General features: G+C 47.4%; 1 protein-coding gene and 3 non-coding genes across 4 annotated transcripts in view; all 4 read right to left on the bottom strand.

Moving 5' to 3' along the window:
* Positions 1 to 3,996: 3,996 nt before the first annotated feature.
* The window catches only part of NCL (nucleolin), an 8,547-nt gene continuing 1,830 nt past the window's right edge, over positions 3,997 to 10,713 (bottom strand). The window contains exons 2-15 of the mRNA XM_029960735.1: positions 10,571 to 10,678; positions 9,695 to 9,995; positions 9,307 to 9,456; positions 8,710 to 8,892; positions 8,417 to 8,500; positions 8,031 to 8,166; positions 7,736 to 7,872; positions 7,144 to 7,270; positions 6,785 to 6,918; positions 6,289 to 6,424; positions 6,026 to 6,177; positions 5,389 to 5,515; positions 4,742 to 4,962; positions 3,997 to 4,478 (exon numbers count right to left, since the gene is read on the bottom strand). Of these exons, the coding sequence (XP_029816595.1) occupies positions 4,402 to 4,478; positions 4,742 to 4,962; positions 5,389 to 5,515; positions 6,026 to 6,177; positions 6,289 to 6,424; positions 6,785 to 6,918; positions 7,144 to 7,270; positions 7,736 to 7,872; positions 8,031 to 8,166; positions 8,417 to 8,500; positions 8,710 to 8,892; positions 9,307 to 9,456; positions 9,695 to 9,995; positions 10,571 to 10,678 (2,073 nt within the window). The 3' untranslated portion in view covers positions 3,997 to 4,401. The remainder of the gene's footprint in view (positions 4,479 to 4,741; positions 4,963 to 5,388; positions 5,516 to 6,025; positions 6,178 to 6,288; positions 6,425 to 6,784; positions 6,919 to 7,143; positions 7,271 to 7,735; positions 7,873 to 8,030; positions 8,167 to 8,416; positions 8,501 to 8,709; positions 8,893 to 9,306; positions 9,457 to 9,694; positions 9,996 to 10,570; positions 10,679 to 10,713) is intronic.
* On the bottom strand, positions 5,087 to 5,225 carry LOC112841155. Its single transcript, XR_003212778.1, has one exon. It is a non-coding gene; the product is annotated as a small nucleolar RNA SNORA75 (small nucleolar RNA).
* LOC112841161 lies at positions 5,822 to 5,898 on the bottom strand. The gene has a single exon (XR_003212784.1). It is a non-coding gene; the product is annotated as a small nucleolar RNA SNORD20 (small nucleolar RNA).
* LOC112841160 lies at positions 8,244 to 8,313 on the bottom strand. Its single transcript, XR_003212783.1, has one exon. It is a non-coding gene; the product is annotated as a small nucleolar RNA SNORD82 (small nucleolar RNA).

Below are 10,713 nucleotides of genomic sequence, written 5' to 3'. Positions count from 1 at the left end.
AAATGGAAAGAGAGAGAGAGAGAAGGCACAGAGGTCTGTGCTTTGCTTTAAGCACCTCCTTCACAGGAGCGTGATAAGTGAAGGAGTCGGGGAGGCAGGAAGGGATGTGGCACATTTTTGGAGGTGTTCAGGTCTGGCTATCCAGGGAAGCTGCTCCAAGGGAGTTCAGCTGATCGCAAGTGCATCAGCTCCCCACAACACAAAAATCAAGGGATTTTATTTGTTATCTCAAATTTTTCCTCCATGCAAGGTTTCGGTGACCTTGACCCTGTGCACACTGGGTTTATCCCCATCAAAATCCTCTCTGTGTCCCCACGTGCAGCTGGGGGAAGGGGCTCTCCTCCGAGGCTGGCCCTCAGCAGCCCTGGGTCCCCTTAGGATTTCAGCATGGCAGTTGGGGCACCAGGGTCTTTGTCCCTATAAGAGGGTCCCAGGCGATGGTGGCTTCCAGACCCTTTGTGGCCTTGCTGTGCATGCCCTCAGAGGAATGCACTCAGCTGAAATTCCTCAGGGATTTGATCCTCCTGGCAGGAAAGAGAAGAGACCAGGCAGACTGTTCTTGCCTGTGGCCCAGGAAGTGGCAGAGAAACTTGGTGGCCCCCAGCTAGAGTGGCCTGGGGGTTTGTTACACCTGGGACCTCAGCTTGGGTGCAGGCATCCTGGGGGTTTCCTCTGGGGAGACCCTCTCCTTGCAGCAGGGCTGCCCTGGTGGGTTTGGTTGGAGGGGGACAACAGCCCCCAAAGGCTCCATGCATGGCTGCTTCAGGCTTAGCCCTGGTTTGGCAGCAACGGTGATGCTCCAGGGTGGACTGGGGAGCACTGGTCCTGCCCCAGCACATGGAGCAGGGTCCAAGGGGACAAGGTAAAGGAGGGCTGGCGTTTCACACCACATCTGCTCTTCTCAGGGTTGTTGCAGTGTTTATGCTACAGGATGAGGTGCAGGAGCACAACAGGGAGTTGTGTCATGAGACATGGCCCTTTTTATGGCTGGAAGGGCCACAGGTTCTTTAGGGGAGCCCTGGGTCAGCTGCTGTGATGGAAACCCCCAACACAGAGAGACACATGGCCACGAGAGGGCCATGGATGTTCTCCAGCCACCGACTGCAGGTGTGAGCAAAGCAAAGCCACACATGTGCATGGGTAGGGCTGTGCCAGCTCCCAGGCACAGGGTATGAACACTCAGATGTCCCTGCATGGGGTGGACAAGCACAGCCACATCCCTGGCCCTGACCATGCACAGTGAAATGCAGGCACAGGTGCGCTCGCTCTCTCCCTCTCTGGTGCCAGACATTGAAAGGAAAAACTTTTGACTACCTCAAAGGTCCCCCTGTGCAGTGCCTTTTTTTTTCCTTCTTTCTTTTTCCTAATGTGTTTTGGAAATGGGCCTGTTTCGTTTACTCCAAGTCTGTATGTTCCCCAGGTTAGAAAATTAATTAAAAAGGGCATAAACCAGTCAAAAAAGGCAACTCACACCAAGCCATGCCACTCTAGGCAAATGTCCCTGTCTGCAGATTTGAAGAGGAGAAAGAGCAAGAGCCAGTGCTGCCCAGGGCTTGGCTGGCAGTGATACTGTGAAATTTGATGTACGATGCACTCACCCTGTCCCTGGGGCAAGTGCCAGCAGTGCAGGGCAGAGCCCCGAGGGCATTTTTGGTGCCTGTATAGGTTAGGCAGCACACAACACTCTTTTCCTTTCCCCTCTCCTCCCTCCTTCCACTGGGAGTGAGTTCAGAAATACTTTCCAAATTGACACCTCCATAATTTATGTCAGGTACAGTACTCTGGGCAGTTTATTCATCCTGTATGCAGGGTTGGCTCTTGCTCTTTGTAGCAACGTGTACAGGGAGCAAGGGCTGTGTGCAGACACCTCTCAGTGTTGTTCTTCACCTGGTGGGACCTGTACAGAGAAACCTTGTAGATTTTGGTGAATATTCTAGTTTCTAAATAAAGGTTAAAAGAGGAAGAAAAAAATCCTACAAGCTCCTGTTATTACTAGTGGGTTTCTGCTGGGAACAAAACCTGGCAATGGGCTACAGTGACAAAACTACTGCTTGGACTGGACATCTGGGGACTGTAGCTGCCCTGTTCCAGTTTGGCACAGCTTCCTGGAGCCTGGCATGGAGTTTACAAGGCCGGCAGGTATTTTCTCTTTCATGCACTCCTCCACCTCCATTTTAAACCCAGCTAAACTCTGGATCCTCTTGATGCCTTGCAGTGAGGAGCTTCTCATCTTGACCTCCATGACAAGGGTCACTTCCAGAAGGGTTGGAAACTCACCTGTTTTGTTGAACACCCTCTCCTCATGCTGAAGGAGATCGACACCTCCTGTGCCCACCCCCCTCCCCACGGCAAGACCTTCCTCACTGCCCCTCTGCCCCAACCAAAGCTCCACCAAAAGGTGACACAAGCCCTGGCCACAGGGCAGTGGGGCACGTATGCCAAGGGTCAGCAGTGACCCCAGAGCAGGGACAAACCCACATCAGGTTTGAAGCCGGCTGGGGCAAAGAGGAAAGCCACAGGTGAGCCTGTAGGGCACCAGGGGCTGTTTCCAGAGCTGGCTCCCAGCTCGGCTGCTCCACATGGTGATGGGGAGTAGAGAGGTCAGCAAAGCAGACCACGACATGGTGGACTTGGTAGGCTGGGCCACCTGCCACTGGAGCTGCATCAAAAATTTCACACAGGGGGACAAAAGGCAGGCACACTTGTGGTTGGTCCTGCCCTTTCCTGCTCCAGTGTGACCCCGAGCTGTCATGTCCCACTGTGGGACTCCACTGCAGGGTACCGGGGTGCGAGGGAATGCTCCAGCCAGCATCCCAGGGTGCTGGAGCGGGCGCAGGGCCCGTATCCCGGTGTACGGGCCGGTGTGTCCTGAGGGACGAGTCCCGGTGGGAACAGCGGGCGGGTGCTGCCCCCTGGCGGCCGGACCCGCCCTCCGACCATTTGCCGGCGGGGCGCGCGCGCGGCTCCAAAATGGCCGATTCCAAAGGGCCGGGGGAGCCTCGGGCAAGGGACGGGGGGCGAGGACGCGAAACAAACAGAACACACAAAACCCGTAACCCTCCCGACCGCCCCCCACCACTGGTTAACATAAAACATTAAAGTCACAGGGAATCCCTGCTCCCCCAGGGCTCAACGTTGGGAAGCCACAAGAAGGGCTGCAAGGGCTCTGCCAAGTTCCCAGCGCTGGTACAACGGGCCTGGAGGGTGGAACAGTCTGTAACTGCAGCCAGAGCCGACGATGAAGGTCATTGGAACGTGGCTGGAATGCCAAAGCCCAGGGCAGGACCTTTCAGCAGGGCAGAGGCCCTTGACATTTGAGCCTGCAGGTCCCTGCACGCAGGAAGGCAGAGCCCTGCTTTCCGTGCCTGTTTTCTACACCCGCGTTTGGAGAAACTCTGTACCCCAACAGCTGCCACTGTAGGACAGCAGCCATATCCCTGGCTAGAGAAACTGGCTGGTCACCATTGCCACTGAGCTCCATCATCCCCAGGCAGTCACCCTGACCCAGCCTGAAGAACAGAAGGCCTGTGTGTAAGCAGCCACTTACCCCCATCTCCTGTTTCAATGTATTTGCTTCATACTTAGGGACAACTCAAGAGGAGACAATTTGGAATGATACACAAGAGGAAATGCCTGTAGGATGTAGCAACTGAGCTGCAGGGCCTTAGTACAAGATCTGATTTACTCATTTGTTTAAAAAGAATGTAAAAGAGCAATTGGCTACTAAGCACCATCACAGCATCTTTAGTTAAAAAAAATAAAATAATAACATGGTTGTGGTCACAGAGCTTACCTTGGCAATCATATTCTTCTGCCCTCCTTCCTGCAAGCACTCTAACACAGCACACACACAGAGCTGGGAGCTGACACAAGCTCAAGCAAAGCAGGACAGAAGCTGCTGCTGTGACACTAATGACCTTAATACAAGAGAGGGAAGGCTATAGACAGCCTCTTTCTCCCAGCCTGGCTTCATTTAGTGGCACAGAAGTAACACGAACCAGTTTAGGTCCTTTAATCTGTCCAAGACAGGGTGCTGAAGCACAAATGATAAAACATTCTGCATTTTTACAGCAAAAATGCTACAGAAGTTTATAGGAAAAAAAAAATTTGTACATGGTAAAACATTATAAATTCAAGACAACTCACAGACAAGGGGTAAATTCCCACATCTATCACTTGTGTTTTTTTTTTTTAAAAAGTTCCTTTGAACAGGCAAGCAGTCAAAATGGCTTGCTCTCGCTTCCTTGAAATGAAAATTAGTATTTTCCAAGTGGCTCACAGTACTGCTTCGCTTCTTGGAATGTCCTCCGAAGGCTCCGCCAAGATCAAAGGAGAATAAAAAACCCCGGAGTCCTTTCAGATAGTCTCGGAGAGCAGAAGAAGGGGAAGGAAAGGGGAAGTTTATTCAAACTTTATCTTTTTTCCTTGTGGCTTGTGATCTCCACCTCCTCCTCTGCCTCCTCGGAAGCCACCTCTACCTAAAAAGAAAATTATTGCAAAGAACAGAGTTAGAGGTACAATATATATGATTGTGTATATACATATATATGTGCACACATATATATATTTTATAGACATATGTAATATATACCACTGGCCCTTCCAAAGCCATCCTGGCACAGGACAGAAAATAAATTCAAATCCATGGCTCTTTGGTACCCCCACATCATAACCCCAAGAATGGCTTTGGGTTAATTTATGAGCACATCCCTTCAGAACAGAAGCATTTGCCTCCTCTTACCTCCAAATCCACCTCTGCCACCACCTCTGCCACCAAATCCACCTCTTCCTCCTCGGCCGCCTCCTCTGCCACCACGACCACCAAATCCGCCGCCACGCTGGAAGTCACCCTTTGGCTTGGCAAAATCAAGGATCACTTTGTTGCCATCTATCTCCCCGTCTTCCATGGCTTCTTTAGCTGCTTTGGCATCTTCTGCAGAGCTGAAGTCCACAAATCCAAACCTAGAGAACAGGTTACAAGAATGACAGTCAGTCACACTCTGTGAGCTGCAGCACCACCTTCAGGTACCCGAAAGCAATTCCTTCAGAAACAAACACTGGCACTTCTGCATCTCACAGACATGTCACCTGTAGGACAGCAGTGGCTAATCACAATCGATGGATCTCCACTGTGAGTTTGCCAGTACTGACCAGTTAATATCCTTCTCGTGCGAATCCATCAGCTGCCACGGATTTGTTGGCAGGAAGGAGCTCATTGAGAAGAGGTGAGAAGTGAGCATGTGCTGCACTCCATGCTCTTTCTCTGCTTCCACCCAATTTAGTTGTTTCACACAATTACCCAGTGAGCATGAGAACCTCCCCCACTGCACAGATCAGTGTAAGGTGCTTTGTAGCACCTGAACTGATCCCAGGGGATGTTTAACATACCCTTTAGATGATCCAGTGTCTCTGTCTGTGACTATTCTTGCACTTATAGAGCCTTCAAATGATTCTCTTAGCGTCTCTTCCGTGGTGTCCTCAGAAAGGCCTCTGACAAACAATGTTTTGCTTTGCTCTATGGAAAAGGAATATATTCACAGGTCATTCAACCTGAACAAGGAACCTTTAGCTTCTTATCACATCCAGCTTGCGCTACTGGCTCGCAGAACAGCTCCCAGGGATGACGGGGCTGTTTTCAAGTAACACCTCAGGCACCTCAAACCCGTGAAAACTCTTCCAAGACTGTAGTTAGAAACTGACATCAAAGGATTTCCATTCACCAACCTGATACTGTCAAAATAAGTTCTTCCCACTCCGCCGTTTTGTAAAATAGATGCCTGCATCTTATCAACAGCGGTAACAACTAACTCTACAGACACTGCTGGATCAGCACTTGACTATCTAGAGGAATTTGACAACAGTTTCATCAGCAATTCAGATAATCAGTCATCATATCCAGCACACTCACTTATAATGCAGATCTTTCACTCCATTGGCACAGTTTTTTGTTTTAAAACAGCCCCAAGTTTGCCTGACTGTTGCCCTCCCGACACAGCTGTTTCACGATCAAGCATGCAACACTTACGACTGAATCCTCCTCGTGCGTTCGTGTTCCCTTTCTGCCATGATGGTGCACTGAACTCCAGTCTGATTGTTCTGCCTTCAACCTCTGTGTTGTTATAGGAATTCAATGCCTCCCTGGCATCCTCAGCTGTGGGAAAATCTACGAACGCATATCTATATGGAGAGGAAGATTTCAGTCAGCCTGGGAGCAACAGGGAGTATCTGGAGGCAAGTCATTCACAATGCCAGCCTGGGGGGGGGAGGCAGGAGAAAGGCACAACATACCCTTTAGACCTGCCCTGGTTGTTCTGTGGCAGCTTGATGGAAGAAGCTTTCTTAAACAGTTCTTGGAGCGTCTCTTCCGTAGCGGCGTACGAGAGGTTGTTGACAACTAGGGTCTTTGACTCCCTCTCTCCACCTCCTATGGGGAAAAGTCAGTTCTGTAAGTGCAGGATTGGAGGAGAGCTCTCTTCCTCTTGCTACCAGACCCTGTCTAAGGGTGAGTAGTTGTTGCCTTCTCCTTGTCTCAAGGTGAGGCACAAAGCCAAATCCAACCCTGTTTTGGTCACCTAGATCTGCTGACCCACCTTTTCTGAAACATGCAGTAGAGACATAAAATGCATAGGATGCAGAGCAAGCACAAGTCAGGTAAAAGGGCCCTTCCTGATATCTTATTTTTCTTGCAGTGCTTAAAGTTGCCATACCCACAGAAAACTTCTGAAACAAGTGGACTTAAATCCTGAATGTCATTTGTATGCACGTTATCAGTCTGGAAAAGTACCTTTCTGATGTTCCTGCTGGCTCTTCTCACCAGTGAAGTCAATGATCACAGCACGACCCTCAATCTCCGTGCCCTGCTTCTCCTCCAGAGCTTTGTTTGCCTCAGCTTCTGTTTTAAATTCAACATAGGCCATCCTACAGCACAAGAAAGAATGTCAGCAAATGTCTCCTTCTGGAAATGACAAAGCTCATGAATGGGGGGGGGAAAGGATGTGGAAAAAAAATGCTGCAAAAAGTAGCCTTTTCAGTATACCTAATGCAGCAGGTTCCTTTAAGGCAGCTAAAGGACACACAAGCTTATCAAAATACGCCAAGAGTCAAAGGAACAGCAAACATCCAACAGTCCTCTCAGCTACACACCCTCTGCTGCTTCCATCCTTGTTCAGTACTATCCGGACTTCTACTGCATTTTCAAACACCTCCTTGATTTCATCCTCGGTTACACGGTAGGGCAGGTTCTTCAAAAACAGTGTTCTGGCATCTCTCTCTGCAAAGAGAGAAAAGTTACTTTCAGGTCACCAGCTAAAAATCCCTCCTCTTCTCCACTGCCACTGCCAGCAAGTTATCTAGCAGAAAATAAACCACAGCAAGTATTCACATTTTCAGAAGCTGCAAAAGCAACTATTATGAAAGTTAACGATGCTGCCATTGAACTTCTTTTAAGGGCATCACAGTCAGGAAACAGGTCTTAAAGCTTTAAAGGTAACACATTTCCTCCAAAGTCATCCCAATATGTACTATTTCTTGGGACCACATTTGCAGATATTCCAGTCTGAACTTGCATATCTACATGTTAGCATTTGAGAAACTTTACTATGTAGAGGCCAGAGCACGAAGATCTGCCATAACAGAGTAGAAAAGCAGGCATCAGTAATACCCCAAGCCTGCTCCAAGCTCCCATTGTAACAACTCTTCTTTGATGTACACAAGCATGCAGAGTTATTGCCCATACCTTTCTTATTTTCTTTCATAGTTTCCTTGCTTTTTGCTTTTTCCAGTTTGATTTCTGAACCCATTAACTTCTTTCCATTCATTTGGAGAGCTTTATCCAGATCTTCAGCAGATGAGAAGTCCACATAGCCAAACCGCCTGAAACAACAGTAGCCTTAATATCAGTACTGTAGCTCCTCCATACACTACCAAGCAAACCATGTTGAAGGCAATCAGCATGAGCACACTTGCACCCCTCTAAACAAATTATTGCCAATTAGAAGAAATAAGCAGCAGAATTCTGCTGATGAACTCACTTGGAAGCACCAATTCTGACATCTAAAACTTCAATATTCTTCTTCCCAAAGAATTCTCTGATGCCAGCCTTCAGCTCTTCAAACTCCTTGGTGCAGACCAAATTTCCCACGAAGAGGGAGAAAGCTGACACAGGCCCTTTAAATAAAGAGATAAAGTGGGTTTTTTTAAGGCAGTTTTTTTAACAACTGGGAGCCAGACTCCAGACAACTTCAGCACATCAGCTTCTGCTCAAAAGTGACATCATGTGTCAGTATTAAGTCCCTTATGATCATCATTTGTGCCGGGAAACCCCACCCCTGGCATTCTGGTTCTTCACAGTTCTGTTCCTCACCCTGCAGTCCAATCTCAGTCCATCAAAAAAGTATGATGATCCCACACCACTTACCATCTGTTTTCTTCTTCTTGGCCTCTGGTGCACTTTTATTGGCCATTTCTTTCTTCCTCTTTCCAGGTGCTTCCTTGACAGGTTCTGTGACAGAGAACAAACAACAACACTGAAAAATACAGAACTTTGTTCTATACAGAATCAACACAGGAGCATTAAACTTTACACCAGTCATACACAAGACTTCTCGTCATAGAACAACTGCTCCTCAGCCCAAAAGACGGGACAAAATTTTTGTTCAGCCATCCTTCCTCTTATTGAGTAGTTATGATCTCAAAAGCATTTAAACTCACTTTCATCCTCACTTTCCTCCTCAGCATCCTCCTCTTCATCATCCTCATCATCCTCTTCATCGTCTTCCTCATCATCATCTTCCTCATCTTCAGAGTCTGCCTTGGCTTTCACTGGTGTGGCCTTGGCTGGAGTGGTTTTCTTCACTGGAACAGGGGCTGTGTCCATGGCTTCATCTTCAGACTCTGAAACAAGTTAAGCACAGTATTTCAGTCAGTTTCAGATTAAGCCTCTTTTGAGACTAAGAAAAGAAAATTCTGTGAAGCAAAGTAGTGTTTCTCACACCTCCTTAAGTTTGTTCGTTCTCAAGAAAGAAATTTGATAGTTATTGTTTATAAAAGCTGCCTCTCCCCCTAAAGTTTTACTGCATTAAAAAATAATACCCATTCACCAAAAGTAAGAAGTTTTACTAATAGAGATAAACTAACACCCATTCAGCCACATGGACAACATCAACCAGCTAAAACCAGATGGGCACACACACTGCATCATTCCCACTAATTCATTAAGTTACTCCCCTCCCCAGGCTCCCTATAAGTGTTTATTAGTTACCCACCCTTTTTTAAGAGTCAGACAAAATTTCCCTAAATCCCACATACCATCATCTTCTTCATCATCTTCCTCATCATCCTCTTCATCCTCCTCTTCAGATTCCTGCTTTGCTGGCACAACTGCAGGCTTTTTGGCTGGTACTGCTGCAGGCTTTTTGGCTGCAGGCTTCACAGGCATTGGTGGTTCCTCCTCCTCATCTGCATCAAGAGTACAAGTCTTTATTATCAAGGCTGGAAGACTGAGTGATATGGGTAAAAAGTATTTTGTTTCACAAGATTTTTACTAAGTTCAGCAAAGAACGGTCAGGAAACTAGGAGGTGCTTCACAGGCTGTGTGTAATGCAGCTGCAGCCCAAGTTCTCCTCCAGACTTCACCGATTCCCCACCTCTCCCACAACTTATACAAGGATCAATGCATATTTCAAAAGTAACTTACCAGAATCTTCTTCCTCTTCATCCTCCTCCTCATCGTCCTCCTCATCTTCATCATCATCTTCGTCGTCATCCTCCTCCTCGCTCTCTTGCTTCTTGGCATTCTTTCCGTTTTTTGCTCCTTTGGTTAGGACAGCTGCCTTTTTAGGTGATGGAGCAACAGCCTTTTTGGGCTGTGGAGTAGGCACAGCCTTCTTTGCAGGTGTAATTGCCTTTTTTGCAGGAGTAGCAACCTTCTTTGCAGGTGTAGCAACCTTCTTGGCTGGGGTAACAGCTACTTTTTGTGGTTTCTTCTGAGGGATCATCTGAAAGACACATTAGTGTAAGACTCTTATGCTGCCCCTTTATGCCACAATTACTTCAATATCAGACAAACATACAGCAACTACAATCTAAAGCATTACCTTCTGACAGTTTTTGTTAAGTTACCTTAATTGCCCATCCTGTTGAATTAATAAAGACTAAACCCACATTTTCCATGCTTTTAACAGATTACTTATGTAACATTCAAGCCCCTCCAAATTTCCTGGCCCTGAAGCAAGATCAGTGATCTCTAATAGCATTTAATAGGTTGAAACTTTTAGACTTGCATATAATTTGTGCTCTACAAGAGTTAATATTCACCTACTTGCTCATCAGCTTTAGGACAGCTTTGAGACCCCAACAGTCCTTCCAAAGCTTGGAAGTACAGACTTTGCTACATTTCTAGTTTTCCTCCCTATTGCTTTTGCCTTATAAAATTCACTTTATTTTTTAGCCACAGTTAACTGACAGACACCGATTGTTTATTAACTTTCATTTTGCCACAGTGTAACCCATAGGCCCCGTGACACTTTTGTAACACGTGCATCCTTCCGACTTTTATCTATAGATCCATCACCTCTTCTCCGCTGCTTTCGTCTAGGTCAGAGGACTCTTCCTCCTCGCTCTCCTCGAACTTTTTCGGAGGAGGAGCCATTTTCTTCTGTTTGATCTGGTTCTTCGGGGTCTGAAAGAGAGCGCGGGCAGCACGTTTAGCTCCGT

This window comes from Manacus vitellinus, unplaced genomic scaffold (assembly GCF_001715985.3).
Source record: "Manacus vitellinus isolate BGI_N305 unplaced genomic scaffold, ASM171598v3 scaffold_29_pilon, whole genome shotgun sequence".
In the NCBI taxonomy this organism is placed as follows: Eukaryota; Metazoa; Chordata; class Aves; order Passeriformes; family Pipridae; genus Manacus; species Manacus vitellinus.
The sequence above is the reverse complement of the archived record's forward strand: the minus strand, read 5'-3'. Positions and strand labels throughout refer to the sequence as shown.